This window comes from Mauremys reevesii, linkage group 8, assembly GCF_016161935.1.
Source record: "Mauremys reevesii isolate NIE-2019 linkage group 8, ASM1616193v1, whole genome shotgun sequence".
NCBI lineage: Eukaryota > Metazoa > Chordata > Testudines > Geoemydidae > Mauremys > Mauremys reevesii.
In genome coordinates, this window is record NC_052630.1 from 44962657 (window position 1) to 44978752 (window position 16096).

Here is a 16096-nt window from a genome sequence, read left to right on the forward strand (position 1 = left end):
GGTAACTCCCCAGCCTGCAGGCCTCTTGTGCAAGGCCTACAGAGGTACTGGAGCTGCAGAGGTGTAGCCTGGGGTTAGGCAGAGGCAGCTGGTCCAAACCCCCCTTGCTAGTGATGAGTGGTTTACAGAATGCAGTCTGCCCCAGTGAGCGGGGGCTAGATGATGACTGGCAGTAGCCACTGAAGCAAGGTGGGGATAGAGGATTGGGGTTCCCTTGGGAGGGGAGACCCAGAGCCTGGTGGGGTACTGCTGGGGCAGCACCCAGGGGTAAAGGGCACCAGGGTCCAGGAGGGACACAGCTAGCAGCAGGCGAGACACTGTCCAGTAGGGGCGCTCTGAAGCTGGTGAAGAGCTAATTCCCAGGACAACCAGTAGGAGGCACCACACTGGAGAGTCGTCACTTCACTACACAAGGCAGGTGAGGTAATAGCTTTTATTGGACTGATTTCTTATTGGTGAAAGAGACAAGCTTTCAACCTGAAGAGCTCAGTGTAACTTGAAAGCATGTCTCCTTCACCAACAAGTTGGTCCAATAAAAGACATTACTTCACCAACGTTGTCTCCCCCACAGAAAGTCCTAGCCAACCTAGATGATTGGGCAACCCTATTGTAGATCACATTCATGGAAAAGAAATGTTAGGTGATGTACTTTGGAAAGAACACTTTACAGCCCACAACTTGGCTGGATCTAAACCATAACTGCTTAGGAAGAAGATCCAGGAATCACTGAGGACAGACAGCTACTGTGATGTGGTTTGGAGGACGCCTCCAGTTCCAACAATTCAGCAACTGTGTCAGCTCTTGCATTTAATGGATAAGGAAAAACCACCATTCTAAAACACCGAAGAAACAATTCTTCAAGTGACAAGGGTAAGATACTCTACTGTGATAATGCAGTTCTTCATTATCACAAGCCGAATCTATGACCTAAATTATATGAGTACATTGAACTAAGGGATTTTTGTTTGTTTTCAGAATTACAGTAGAAGAATGACTTTGGGAACAAAAGCAAATTCCATTCCCATTCTTCACTGACGATGAGGATGAAGGAGAATGCAACCAAATATATTAATCTTAACTAGATTTACTGCTTCAGACTCAGAGTAGAAATTAACATTTGAGAAGACACCATCAAGAGTCCGTAACAATCTTCACAATATTTCCTAGACTCTACAAGCTATTTTCCAAATGAAGAGACTGACAGAAGGACCCGTCAGAAATGACACTGGACGTTAGTCAGTTTGTCCTCTTCCTGTGCTTATAATAAGGGAAAGAGTTACAGTTAGCGCCCCACAGTGCACAACCTGCTTCTTAGTAGTTTAGTTGGTTCAGTTTGATTCCCTTGGAGCATTTAAACACCACTATCTACAAGTGTACTCTGTGCCAGGGTTCTGCAGTCATTTTAAAGCTATTCTGATTATTAAAAAGGCAATTTGTTCTGTTTGATCAGCTCCGCCCACACACATTAGCTAAAAATAAATGCAACTCATTATATCATCTACTGCAGTTTCCTCCCCTAATTAACCCACAGTGTTAGCCAGTCTAGAATACTTGATACTAAAGCTAGTGCAATTTTCTCATAGCTTACAATATTACATCTACCAACACCAAGATATGAATTGCCTGATCATACTAAGTACGCTTTAGGTATATATCCACCTATGGCTACCGTTAAGCATACAGACCTAAAGAGTTAACAACTGACATAGTAGCGAATAGCCTACACTAGGAATAACCTTTTGTCAAAAGGGGGCCCTTAATCTCCCTCAGACTAGATGGGTGAATAGCAAGGTACAAGACAGAAGTGTCAAGCCAAAAAGGTATCCTTCAAGAACCAGGAATTCAAAAGCCCAGCGACAGGAACAAACTGTGTCAGGCAGATTGAAAATGGCAATGAGGGGAACTAAAAGACTAGCTAGCCAAAGCCAGAAAAATAAAACAAAAGGAAATGATGTATTTCAGAAGCAGAAGTCTACAAGAGTCAGTGGGTCCGCTACACTATTGGAGAATAAAGAAAAATCAAGGTGGAAAGGGACACTGCAGAAAAAATGACTGGATAAAAATTTTCAGAAGCACCTAAGTCCAATTTCCAAAACTGACTTAGTCACTCAGGAGCCTAAGTCTCTTTAAGAGACAACAGGGACGGCCCTAGACTAGCTGCCAGCAACTGGCACCCTAAGCGAACCATGCAATCAGCGCTCCCCACCCCCAAACCCCAAGGGCAGATCTAGGCTGAGGTCTTTGGTAAGCTGAGAAACATTTTGCCCCTTTTTTCCTTTTGATGTTTTTAAGCATTTTTTTAAAACAGAGGCTTAATTATTCGGTTTGTCCATCTGTCTGTCAAAGCAATGTTTCTGAGATCAGATAAAATAGAGATACAACATTTTCAGAATAGATTTGTACACAACAGCTAGATGATATTTCAGTCAGATTTCAAATAAAAATGCATTTAAAATGTTAATTATAATTTTTATTATTACAAATCCAAAATTATCTACACCACAACCTCGATATAACGCCACCCGATGTAACACGAATTTGGATATAACGCAGTAAAGCAGTGCTCCGGGGGAGGGGGCTGCGCACTCCGGTGGATCAAAGCAAGTTCAATATAACACGGTTTCACCTTTAACGCGGTAAGATTTTTTGGCTTCCAAGGAGAGCGTTATATCGAGGTAGAGGTGTATTACGCTACCCTGCTTTAACTGCCATTACCACCACATCCAATATAGAAAGAAATAAGAAAACTCTTAAATGAACTTTAATGTGTATTTACAAAACACTCCAAATAAAAAAAAACACTGTGCTCTTAAAACATGACTTTTCTTGCTTTAAGTTTTGAAAATTCAGTCACTATTTCTTTTAGATCCAGTTTTCTGGCTATTTCATGCTCTATTGACATTGTGGCCAAAAAGCCAAAAAGCCTCTCTTGCACCACTGTTGAGCGCAGGTATGTTTTTATCAATTTTAACTTTGAGAAGCTACGTTCCCCAGTAGCTACGGAAACTGGCAAAGTTAAAAACGCGTAGAGCTATAAAAATGTTTGGAAAACTGTCTGTGAGTTTATTTTCACAAACAAACTTCAGTACTTCTTCAGGAGTGGAATGTTTCTTAAGTCGTCTTGAAAAAGCCTAAAGCTCACTACACAAATCTGTAGCATCAATGTCTTCTGAATTTTCATGAGTCAATGCCGACTCTCCGCTCTACATGAATTTCCGGCTATGCAACCTTGATGTATATTCAAGTTAGGGTGTCACTAGCATTGTAGCTCTTGTTGCTGGCAGATGTGTTTCATTGCGGCTGAGTAATTGCTTATCAAAATTGCGGAGTGGGTCATTTTGACCCTATGTCGCAAATTGAAAAAAAAAATTCAATAAAATATTATTTCTTTTGCAGTAAATAAAAGATTTGACATAATAAATTCTCAGAAATGTAGAGAAATGAATTATAATTCATAATCCCTCGGTATATGCACGGGAATTGAAATAATGACATCTATGTTATTTTATTTGTTTTTTTTAATCTTTTTCATTTTTTCATTTTTTTTTATTTAATTTTTTTCCTTGAATTTGGCGCCCCATTTAATTCGGCAGCCTAGGTGACTGCCTAGTTCGCCTATATGGATGGGCCGCCCCGAGAGAAAATGGTAATTAGTCTCCTAAGGTGCCTGAGTTGCTTCTGAAAAATTGGTCTTAAGTGCTTCTGAACATTTTGCCCATCTACTTCTGTGCATCAGTCTACAGCACAGAGTATGTCGGGAAATACTTATGTCGGACTTACCCTTTTCAGGTAATAAAGATGAAGCGCTGTCAGAGACTGACATGTCAAAAGAGAGGTGCTAGAAGAAAGCCAAATTAAACAAGTCCCCAGGATCATATGGTATACCTAGAGTTCTGAAGGTACATAAGAATGAAGTAGCTAAGCTACTGAGGAAATGTAATCTATTAAAAATAAGCTGCTATATTAGAGGAGCATAAGGAAACCAACATTGTCTCTCTCTCTTAAAAAGACAAGATTGTGAAAGCTACAGATCAGCATGCCTTGCCAGGCAAACTGTTTGAAATCCGAGAGATAACAGCATAAAACATGAACAGACACAGGATAGGATAGGGACAAAACAGCATGTTTCTGAAAAAGAAGAACAATTGGTCTTTGAGAGTGACAATAAGAAAGTGGATAAAGGAGAGAGTTTTATTTATTTACATGTTTGAAAAAGCCTTTTATAACATCCCTTAGCCTGTTAAGGGACTTAACATACTGACGTAAAGAACTGTCATCATTATAAACTGGTTAAGAGACAAAACAAATAGAGGAAATAAACTGTCAGCATTCATCAAAGAAAGATGCTAATCATGGGGTGCCCAAAGAATCTGGACTAGGACTGCCAGTGTTTAAAATAGGTATCAGTGATCTGTACAAGAAAGTAATCAGTGAAATGACAACATTTGCAAATGACATTATTTATGCTGGTCAGGCCAAAAGAAGACCAAGAACTACAGAAAGTCCTAGCCAAGTAGATCATTAGGCAAAACTATTGTAGATCACATTAATGGAAAAGAAATGTAAGGTGATGTACATTGGAAGGAACACTTTACAGCCCACACGCTTGGTTGGATCTAAATCATAACTGCTTAGGAAGAAGATCCAGGTATCATTGAGGACAGCACAATGAAGACACCCAATTAACGTGCAATGGAGGTCTAAAAAGAAAACAAGAAGTTAGGTTGTATTAAGAAAGGAACAGAGGGTACTGAAAATATAATATTGCCATTAAATAAATTGATAACCTGCCCTTACCTTGAATATTGTGTTCTGTTCTTACCATCTCAGAAAGGAATCTAGCAGAAATAGACAGGTTCTAGAGAAGGGCATTGAAAATGATTAGAAACATAGAAAGACTTCCTTCTGAGGGGAAGTTTAAAAGACTAGGGCTCTCTACAAGCCAATTTTTTTTTAAAAGGAGCGTATAGTTTAATGAGGGGACTAATAAGAGAGGGCATAGCAAAAGTATAGAACAAGTGAATGATATGGAAAATAAACTAAGAGTTCCCATTTACCCTCCTCTCATTGTATAGAAGGGGACATGAAAAAGGCCACACATTTAAAACTGATTAAAAGGAAACATTTAAACACAATTGTTCTGGCACAGGAGACTGAGGTCAAGAGTTTAGGATTAAAGAGGATTAGACGTTTATGAGATTGGGTAACAAATTATAAGGAATATAAACACAAGAGTATTTCAGAGGCAAAAATCAACCACCAACTCTGTGGGGACTAGGAAGAAACTATGAAGTATCTGGTACTGGCAAGCTACTAGATGAGATGGACCACTGGTCTGATCCAGTACAAAAATTTCGATGTTCCCAAGATTAAGACATGAGGACAGATGACTAGCCCACCACTGAGACTCTGACATGATTTCTATCATTGTTATTAAAAGCACTTTGGCCCTATCTGGGGCCTAAGCCATTTTCAGCCACAGTTAATGGTGGTCACTGGGGATCCATTTTTGACCATAGGTAGTTTTCAAGTGATTAAGGCACTTAGGAAGCTAAGCCACTTTTGAAAATCAGACTTTGACACTTGAATATGTTATCCCCTATAACCAAGGCATATACAACTGACTTCTGATTTCTATATTGAATTCAGTTCCACACTAAAACCTGAACTTTTTAGTCGCAATAGGAAAATAAGGTTTTCTTTTAAAAAAGGATAAACGAACTCAGGTACACACTGTATGCAGACTAATCAGCCAGAATACTCATTCATACAATACTTGTCGGGACCTTAAATTAAGGTTTAATTATTGAGTACACACACTATTCGCTTTAGGGAAGCCAACTGCACAACAGTTCTTTCCAATGCAATTTGTTTCCTACATTCATTCTGCAATTTTTCAGACTAGTTCATCCTTCCACCCACATGCATAACTCCCAGTGGGGTAAGTGTGGGCAAATCAAGGGGAAATTGGATTTTCTCATGTTTCTACCTTGTAGACGCTTGAAAGTTGGTGATGCGGAGTTATGGATTTGCATATATGAGAAACAGCACAGGCAGGTATTTCACCACTTGGACACTTAAGTACGGTTCTACTCTGAAAAGTTTCTGTGCAAAAATGCTTTTTACTCAGCAGAAGTGCTCTCTGAATATATTTGGAATCTAATCTACTTTCTTTAGTGATAAAAGAAAGACTACTACTTTTTCCTATTGTCAGTGCTGCAAAGACAACTTCCAATGATGGATTTTTCTGGCTTATGCCTCAACAGAAATGTTAATTAAGTTTAATTTGCAGGGACATCTATATGATCCCATTTTCTCTATATTATGCCTTCAGTAACAGTCATGCAACACCAACTGCAGCAATATGGTTATACAGGTGAAAATGGGGCCAGCACTTGACTGTTCTTTTTTCCTGAAAAAACAGAAACCACGCTGGCAATGATGCAAGATCTAGAAACAAGCCATTTTGAGCATCAGAAACCAAGATGAGTATTACAGTACTTTTTATTTGTAAACTGAGTAAACCAGATAAGAAAGCAACTAAGTCACAAATGTAAAACCATACCATCTCATATCATTGCATCGTTTTTCTGAGTAGATCCACATGGCAAAGCATCTTGCCCATTATATTATCTACCATAACACTAGATTGACAAGTGTATTTCAACTATTAATGAACCCATTCAGAAGTTACCTTTTTAGTGCATTTCTTGACAGTGTTGATTAACTCTTGCATCACCAGATCCACGCTTTTTAAGCAAGGCCCTTTCAGCTTCACTATCTGTTTTTTAACTATAGCCTCAAAGGCCATGTCTGGAGTAAACAAACCTGTTCTGTGGACATATAATAAAACATGTAAGATACTGAAGAAAGACTTTAGGGAAAAGAATACAACTTTTTATATTGACTGTAAAGCAGAGTCACAAACATCATTATGATATAAACAAAATGATTCTGCAAGTTGCAAGATGAATGACTAGCTTAAAAAAGTCTAAATACAGCATATGTTTATTAGTAACAAACATGATGCACTCATCTGACAAGCGCTGTTCAGTTATGAGAACAGCTCATAGAATATGCTCTGTAGAAAGTAATGAAGTATTAGTCTGTAAAAGTAATGAAGTATTAGTGATATTAGACCTTAATACAGCACTTTCTCTGTTATTAAACCATTATTGAGAAATAGAATGAGACCATTGGGTTTTGACATGTGAATTATGGGGTGTGTAGATTAAGAAAATGGTGAATTAGAGATTCAAATTAATAGTTTAGCATGGAAGGAGAGTGCACAGTCACTATCTCTTAGGGGTCCACCATTCATGCAGCTACAGTATGGGCAATTGTTGGCCAGCATTTCCATCAGACAGCATTTTCATTTTCAGGGAGTGACAGGCCAACCATAAAAATAGTCAGATGAAAATTACATGCAAGGCCTAGCACAGCACTCACTTGGTCTGTCTTTAAACAGAAGATTTAATATGAAAATTAATGTGATTTATTTTAAATTGTGGAGTCTGAATGAAAAAATAAAAAGTCCATTAGTACCGAGGGTCAATGTTGGGATATTGAAAGTCTTTTTCCTGAGTGTCTGGCTGGAAAGTCTTGCCCGCATGCTCAGGGTTCAGCTGATCGCCATAATTGGGGTCGGGAAGGAATTTTCCTCCAGGGTAGATTGGCAGTGGCCCTGGAGGTTTTTCGCCTTCCTCCGCAGCATGGGGCAGGGGTCGCTTGCTGGAGGATTATCTGCTACTTGAAGTCTTTAAATCAGGATTTGGGGACTTCAACAGCTGAGTCAAGGGAGAGAATTATTTCAGGAGTGGGTGGGTCAGCTTTTGTGGCCTGCATCTTGCGGGAGGTCAGACTAGATGATCATAATGGTCCCTTCTGATCTTAAGTTCTATGATTCTACGATTCACTTAACCTGCAACTGTAGTTCATCAAGTTGAGTGCAAGTATACTGTAAAGCTACTCTTGAGGTATGTACATGTACTTTCAGCAGACACAGTCAAAACCATCTAAAAGCAGTGACAAGCGGTGCTACTGCTCACTTGCACAGGACTGACCACTTGGATAGAGTTACATAAAAATCCATAATCCAAGTTCCTTTCATCCCCAAACACATCAAAAGTCCTTCTCCTATCCATCCATTCAAAACCCTGAAGAAGCAGGGCAGTTGAGTGGTGCATGTGGACCTATATTGGCTGACATCTCACGGAACTAGTTACAGACAGACAAATAGCCCTTATTTCTCCTTCAAAAACTGCCTGTAGCGAGCCCCACTTAGGAGATATTAACTAGAAGTCACACAGCCTTTAAGGATATAGGTGTAAAGAAAAGTGAAGATTATAGGACTGCTATCCCAAATTGACCATCTCATCTAGTTGACAAGCCAAGAATAATGCTTTATAAATGTAAGCACTGAGCTCAAGGTAGCAGCCTGAAGTGTCCACAAAGGAGATATTTTCTTAGATACGCTGGGCAAAGGATCAAGGGGCTTTGGATCAAGGGAAGCGTGACTTTAGATCCCAAAGTATTGGGACACATAGTAGCTCACAGCAGATCTGTCTACAGAAGGGATTGGCAACCTTTCAGAAGGTGGTGTGCTGAGTCTTCATTTATTCACTCTAATTTAAGGTTTTGCGTGCCAGTAATACATTTTAATGTTTTTATAAGGTCTCTTTCTAGAAGTCTATAATATATAACTAAACTATTGTTGTATGTAAAGTAAATAAGGTTTTTAAAATGTTTAAGAAGCTTCATTTAAAATTAAATACTGTAGCTGCGGAGCTCTGCCCAGCCGCCGGCGCCACCACCGGCAATGAGAAGAATGGCATGGGATGGAGTGGCCACTGCGCTGGGAGGGAGAGGGAGTCTGAGCCGCCGGCAGGCAGCCCAGGGGTTCCCACCAGGCGGCGGCGTGCTGACCCAGGGAAACCCCTGGGTTGGCTGCTGGCGGCTCAGACTCCCTCTCCCTCCCAGCGCAGCGGCCGCTGAAAGGCTTTAAAAAAAAATTTGGGGGTGCCGCTTTTTGGCGCCCCCAAATGTTGCCGCCGTAGGCAACCGCCTAGTTGGCCTAAATGGTAGTACCGGCCCTGCCCCTGTAAGTTATATGTTTCAGAGAAAAGTCCTGGTAAATAAATAAAATTGGAGTGGAACTCAAATTTAGTCAAGATCAGGTAAAGGATGGTATCACATTATCTTTATTTTAAGGGAATTCAGCCATCAGGACTTAGATCTCACCCATTCTCCTTGGTGTTACAGATACTAGCAATGCTATAAGTACAGGTGATGCAAAGAATATTTTCCAAAGGGCTCCCACAGTGATACCAAATCACATGAGCATCAAATTTAATTTCAAAGACAGTACTGTTCTCAAGTGGGTGGAAAAAACATGCAATTGTCCTTTCAGAAATTGTTTCACTGTAGAATGTGCAAATATGGATAATCCTTGGCTGGACAATTATATTTGTCATCATTCTCTTATAAAGTGTCTCTCTGGAATCCTATGTGCTAATACTAATCTGAAAACAGACAAATCATCCCTATATAAAATAACCAGCCCATCCCAAACCAAGTATTTCACCTCCTCCAGACGCAAGTTACAGATATTTCCACAAAATGAACCCACGCTGAACTCCTCAGTAAATTGGTCATTTAGAGACAGAAACAATACAAGGCACTGAAGCAGTGGAAGATCAGTCTTGGTCAGCAGCACAAATTGAAAATCTTTTCCATTTTAAGGCATAGGTTTTCCTTAAAGATTTACAACTTTCCAGAAATATTCGCTTAACAGCTTAAGAGGACTCCAGATCAGAATTTCACAATACACCACATTGCAAGCCATGATATTTAGGAATCTCAGACCTGAATAATGGATTTGACTTTGATACTGTGAAAACAGATGTGGAAGAACTGAAAGGCAGACTAGATGCTTCAGCGGCAGGGATAATAGATCCAAATATAAATACTGACATGCCCACAAAGGACAGAACTCTTGCAATCGGTACCACTGCTGAAGCATAAAGGGATAAAAGTATACAGCAGAGTATGGCCCCAAGCTAGAAGAAAGCTGTTCAAGGATTTTGGATCACTATTTCCTACAGAATGAAAACTGAAGGCACACTGAGTTCTCCTTCAAGACAAAGGGAGCTTTCTGAAGGATCCCTGTAGTTTGGAATATCAACAATGCCAAAAACTTGAAAAACCCCTCGTGATGGGGCTGATAAATTAAGAATGAGGCTGTCTGCCAAGACCATGATCTTGCATGGAAAAAAAACCCAGAAAGCTAGAGGTGCAACTTGATATGGAATGCACCACTTCCTCAGGCTAGACAGTTTCTTGACACAAACAACAGGAACGAGCTCCCCCTACTAGTGCATATGATACATGGCTGTGGTGATGTCTGTCAAAATCAGTACAGATTTGTCACGGATGTAAGGAAACAAAGTTCCCCCTACCATCATATTGCTCTAGATTCCAAGAAATTTGTAACCCTAGATCTCTATGGATTTTGAAACCTCTTGTACCTAGAGACAGTGTAAGTGGGCATCCCAACTTACGCCTGAGGCATCTATCAAAATCACAGCTGACAGGAGCCAAGCAATGGACTGTACTCCAGAAACATTTTATGGACTGTCTACCATGAGAGTCCTGCATGGTTTAGGGTATTGTCATCAGTGTTTATAAGCCATATTTCAGAGTCCAGTAAGTTGTCCTCATCCAGTACTCCACAGGTCTCATTCTGAGCCTAAATAAAGAATCATCTATTAGGCTCACAGAAATAAGAACCCCTTACAAGCAATGCAACATCATGTGTTTATGCAGTTTTTAGTAGGTGATGGATGCTAAGTCATAAATTTCACTAGAAAGCTCCCATGGTATGTCCCAGAGGAATTTATACAGTGCTTTGGGGCATCACCAGGCATCTAGGGTAACAGTTGAGAAAGAAACATAATGAAGGTGAAACTTCATGCAGTAAATAGACATAGGAATGAACTTTGTCTAGTTAGTAAAGCTCTGACAGTATCAGATAACTGGAGTTAGAAACAATAACTCCTATCCAGTGCCAGGGAAATGTAGCTATAAGTCTCCCCTAGTTTAAAAAGAATGCAAGTTGTAAATGGGAATTTGTGTAATCCAGTTGACCTAGGAACAAGTTCAGGCTCTCTGGTGTCTTGACTTAACTTTTTACACCCATATTGCACAGGGGTTTAACAAGTCTGAATGGAATTTATTTGCACTGTGCACAGATATAAGTATGTATAAGTGTAATCCACTGATGAGCTTGTTACAAGTCCTGCTTTGTGCTGATCCGCAGAGTATCTGAGTGTGACAGATATGGCAACTTACTGCCAGATATGGGACCTTATTAAATTAAGGTATCATTGGGCTGCACGGTGTTAAACGAACAGTTTGTGTGTGATTCTGTTCTACTCCATAGGGAAGGTCTGCCACATTTCCTCCTGGAACCAAAACCAGGTACCATCTCCTGGGAAGGTTCACATATACTAGTGTAAGCAGAGTCTGGATGAGCTCTCCCCTGACATCTAGTGGTGAGCTGTGCAAAAAGACTTCAGAAGCTGATCTCATTTGCTTGGACACACCTACCCTGGAACTGCTTGCCCAAATGATCATTTGTGGCTGGTGCTGAATCCCCAGTCTCCTTGTTATTGGGGCAAGAGTAATAAAGGGTTGCTATCCTTGTTGTGTGAACCGAGGGCAGCAGAACCCCAGTGGAGGGACTCACCCTCAACTGAACAGCACTCGCTAGGCAGGGGACATGGGTTCCAAAACCCAATGAGTTGAGAGAGGGTAGGAACAGGTACTTGTATCTGGTAGTGTGAGCCTTGTTTAAGGGTTGTAGACACCCTTTGACCCTTCCTCTCTCCATGGTATAATAAATGAGCTAATTTAGACTCAATTGAGAATCTTGTTACTGGCTGCAGAGCTGAAATCACTGATACCTAGGTCTAAGTATTAGACCAACTTTGGGATGGTGTTTCCATTGCAAGAGACTGTCCAGTGTGCACCAGCAGTGAGGTTCCCCCTCTAGCAGCTGAAATCACTGAGAGCTGTGTTAAGTGTGGTGAGTGAGCAGCTGGCAGAGAGGCATGGCAAGTGGCCCACAGGGCAGCTGGCAGAGAGGCATGACCAGCAGAGCAGCTGGTGGAGAGGGCCAGAGCAGAGCCTCGCAGAAGCGTGGCAATCAGCCCTTGGGGCAACAAGCGAGTGCCCGAGCAGTGAAGCGTGTAAGGTGCCACCCTAACACCACCACCACCCCGCCTTCCATACAGGGTGGGAGGTGAACTCTGCGGATGAACCTCTGAACTCTGGGGCTGCACGGGCCAAGGACAGCAACTGTGAGTGGCGTACAGATGGGCACATTAAAGGGACTTTTGGGTTGCTGGACTTAAGACCCTGAGAGGAAAAGGACACTGCCCAACTTACTTGGGGGTGGGTCTTTTGCTCATGGTTTGTGTTTATGAGCCCTAGTTGTGGTGTTTTCCCAAATTCATGCTGAGTTAATTCCCTCCTTTTATTAAAAGTTTTTGCTACACTCAGACTCTGTACTTGCAAGAGGGGAAGTATTTCCTCTTAGAGGCACCAAGGGAGTGTTGTGTAATTGTCCCAGGTCATTGGGTGGGGGCTCGCACCAGTTTTGTGTTGTATTGTTGAAAGAGAACCCCTAGATATTGAATCCAGCCCTTGTTGCTGCTGTCTTCACCTGGCAGAAGGGTTACACTAGTGCAAACTGGATTCTCATAGACCAAAAGACAAAAAGGAAGGAATTTTGGATAAACAGGCCAAACTTAAACTGACTCAGGGCCTTCTTCCAGTAAACAGAAATACCTGCTGTCCAAGGGGGACCCTGACCCTTGCAGAAGAGTTGAGAGGACTTTGTCCTACAGGGGCCCCATAAGACTGATGGTAAGCTGTTAGCATGTATACAACGTTGTTTTAAAATATATGTTTTCTCTGTAATGCCTTTATCTGAAGAATAAGTGATTGCTTGGAAAGAGCAGTATGTTAACTTGGAACTGCTGGCAATTATACTCTTCAGAGCCCTCTGGTAATAAGCAAAGTGCAGGTGCTGGCCTATTGAGGCAGGCTGGCTTGGGGATATCACAGCGTAAGGCAGGGAGCTGTGCAGCCAGGGCCGTCCCTAGCTATTCTGGGGCCCTACACAGTCCCCCCGTGGGGAAGGTGGCAGGCCTCCGTGCTGGGGGAGCTGGCCCCAGGCCTCTGTGGGGAAGGGGAGCTGGCTTGGGGGACGGGGGGAACCACCCCCCAGCACTCACCCGCAGCATGGCTGGGGCTGGGCCACTGCACTTCCCACTGCCAGTGAGTGCAGGCCTGGCCCTGCTTCAGTCTCCAGGGGATTGGGGGCGGGGCTAGGGAGGAGCAGGGGAGGGAAGAGGTGGGGCTGGGTAGAGGCAGGGCGGGTCAAAGCAGCAGCAGGGGCTTTGGGGAAGGGGTGGAGTGGGGGCAGGGCTGGGGTAGAGCAGGGGCGGAGCAGCTGCGTGGGCCATGGGAAAAAGGCAGAGCAGGGACTGGAGCAGCATGCAGCTGAGCAGGGCACCAGGAAATTTGGTGCACCAAAGTCCTGGTACCCTACGCAGTTGCATACTTTGCGTATGGGCAAGGACGGCCCTTTGTGCAGTCAAGAGGGAGAACGTTGTGGGTTTCAGCCCAAAAGAGGCAAAGGTTTCTGGCTCCCAGCTATTAACTGGGTGCCCTCAACATGCCCCAGAGGTGCAACTACCCTGAAACTGTGAAAATGAGTTGTTACAGCCCTTGGCTACATTGTTACATGCCCAGCTACAGTCTTAGATCTTTAGCTGGAACTATAGCAGTTCATGCCTTTAGCTCTGGAGTTTCCCAGTTCAATCCCCAGTGTGTGGACCAAGATAGTGTCAGCTACACAAGGTCAGAGAATTAAACCCTGTGAATCATGTTCCCAGGAAGCATTACTAGAATGTTCCTTTACTCATAAGACCAATAAATATAATTAAAGGTGGATCGATTGAGACTTCATGAGTAGTGTGGGTAGTAACAAATTTATAGACGTGTGTCAAATTTTCATCAACAGGAAGGAGCAAACCTTCACTGGCTGAACAGATATGCAATGATGAAGAATCTGGAATTGTTCAGATTACAAATTTGAGATTGCAGGAAGATCGTTTGCATTGTTAAAATCACCAGCTGGGGAGAAGCCAGCATGGCATCTACACCCAGCACGGGAAAGGAACTTTACCTGGAGGTACACTTCAGAAGAATACATTTCAAAGGTTTACTGGGATATAAAAAGAGAGGGGGAGTAAACCACTACATCATCCTTTACTTGCAGACACAAAGAAATCAAGTGCTGTGAACTGTGTTTGGATCCTGGCTAAGGACTATGCTGGAAAAAGGACTATGGTGAGAAAACGAATATGAACAAAAGACTCTAGTTTGTTGAGTTTCTATCTTAATAGCATATTTTCACTTTTGTTTGTTTGTGATCATTCCTATGCTTATTCCTTCTACTTGAGCTCTCTTAAACCCAAGTCCTTTTATTAATAAACTGGTTTTACTTTCACTATAAACCAAGACAGTGCTGTGATTGAAGGGAAAGGTGTGAACCTTGGGTAAGCTAATAGACTGCTGTGTACTGACTCTTTAAAGGAGAGGAGAACTTGATAAGGTTTTGTGGATGTTCTAGTGGGAGGGACTGGATACTACAGGGAAACCTGTTTGGGGGAAACCTGGCTACAAGGGCTATTGGTGTTACCCTTCAAGGAGTAACCAGGCTGGTGAAAGCCACGGAGGGGCTACTGTGCTGTGAGTCTGCTGCAGGTATCAGGACTCCGAGCCACAGCTGCACGGCACAGAGGCACCCATGGTTACAGGGCACGTGGTGACAACCCCTTACTGGTCTGGGTTGAACCCAGAAGTGTCCATTTCATATAGTTTTTGCATTCGATATAGAATGTGTATGGGTAGGCAACTAAAGCCAAGCAAAGAAATGATTGAGAATCATTCTCTTTTCTGAATTTTGTGCCTTCAATCCATCAATCACACCAATTCCATCAGCCATGGTGCTGCATAAAAATCTTGTCTTATATGTGGGTGCTCTAACAGCAGCGATCAGCACAACCAGAAGAATTGTGTTGATTTGCTCTGTACATGATCTCTCCATATGTCCCAGACAAATTTGGTATCTCCATGCAAATTAGTGGGCATGAGAGCCACGACTCTCATGGCTATGTTAAAAATGCAGGCATAAGATATATTTTTTTTTAAAAAAATCAACCGCCGGGCAGATGAGAAGGTGATGAATGTGTTTATGGATTCACAAGATTATGCTTTCTGTAGATGTGTCTGAACCTGGATAAATAGGAAGCACTTGCCTGATACCATGTATGTTTTTGATTGCATAGCTTATTTCTCTCCGCAGTTCTTTCTCATTGAATTCCATCTAGAGGAACCAAAGGATAAAAATCATATTATACACAAATGCTTTTGACAATTCTGCAGAACATCTTACTAGACAACCAGAGAGATCAGGTCCTACAAAACACACTCATGGTAGGTTTTGGGGGTGGTCACCTTAGGAGAAATGTGTTCCATTTATTTATTTTTAAAATTCTGTTTGTCTGATACACACACACACGGCTTATCTGTAGGACTGGCAGAAGAGTAGAGAGGGTGTCTCAGGCAGAAAGAGTTTTCTAACACAAAACCTGCATTTTTCTATAATCTTAGGATGAATGCTTGCATGTTTTGCACCCTAAACCAAACTGCCAAAAAAAAAGTCCAAAACTAATAGCTATTTTCCACAGCTCTAATTTTAAAAAGGAACCTAAGTACTCATCACTAAGAAAAGAATCTGAGTTACATCAGAGGCAGTTGTTTACCTGCCCCATCTATCCAGAAAGAAGATGAGGTGAGCAGCCAATGGTGATAGAACAAAGGAAAAGGTAAGGAAAATAGTAAGAGCTGGGAAAAAGAGACAGACATGAATAAATATCAAAACATGACCGCTAGTTTTGACATTAGTCCATGCAGAAAGAGAAATGTAAGATGTCACACGTTGTGACGAAGTGGGGCGGGGTTC

At 42.0% G+C, this 16096-nt stretch overlaps 1 protein-coding gene across 8 annotated transcripts in view; it reads right to left on the reverse strand.

Moving 5' to 3' along the window:
- DNM3 (dynamin 3) overlaps positions 1–16096 on the reverse strand; it is a 335748-nt gene that overhangs the window by 234513 nt on the left and 85139 nt on the right. For all 8 annotated transcript variants that reach the window (XM_039483543.1, XM_039483538.1, XM_039483539.1 and 5 more), the window contains exons 9-10: positions 15390–15457; positions 6695–6833 (exon numbers count right to left, since the gene is read on the reverse strand). In XM_039483543.1, the coding sequence (XP_039339477.1) occupies positions 6695–6833; positions 15390–15457 (207 nt within the window). The remainder of the gene's footprint in view (positions 1–6694; positions 6834–15389; positions 15458–16096) is intronic.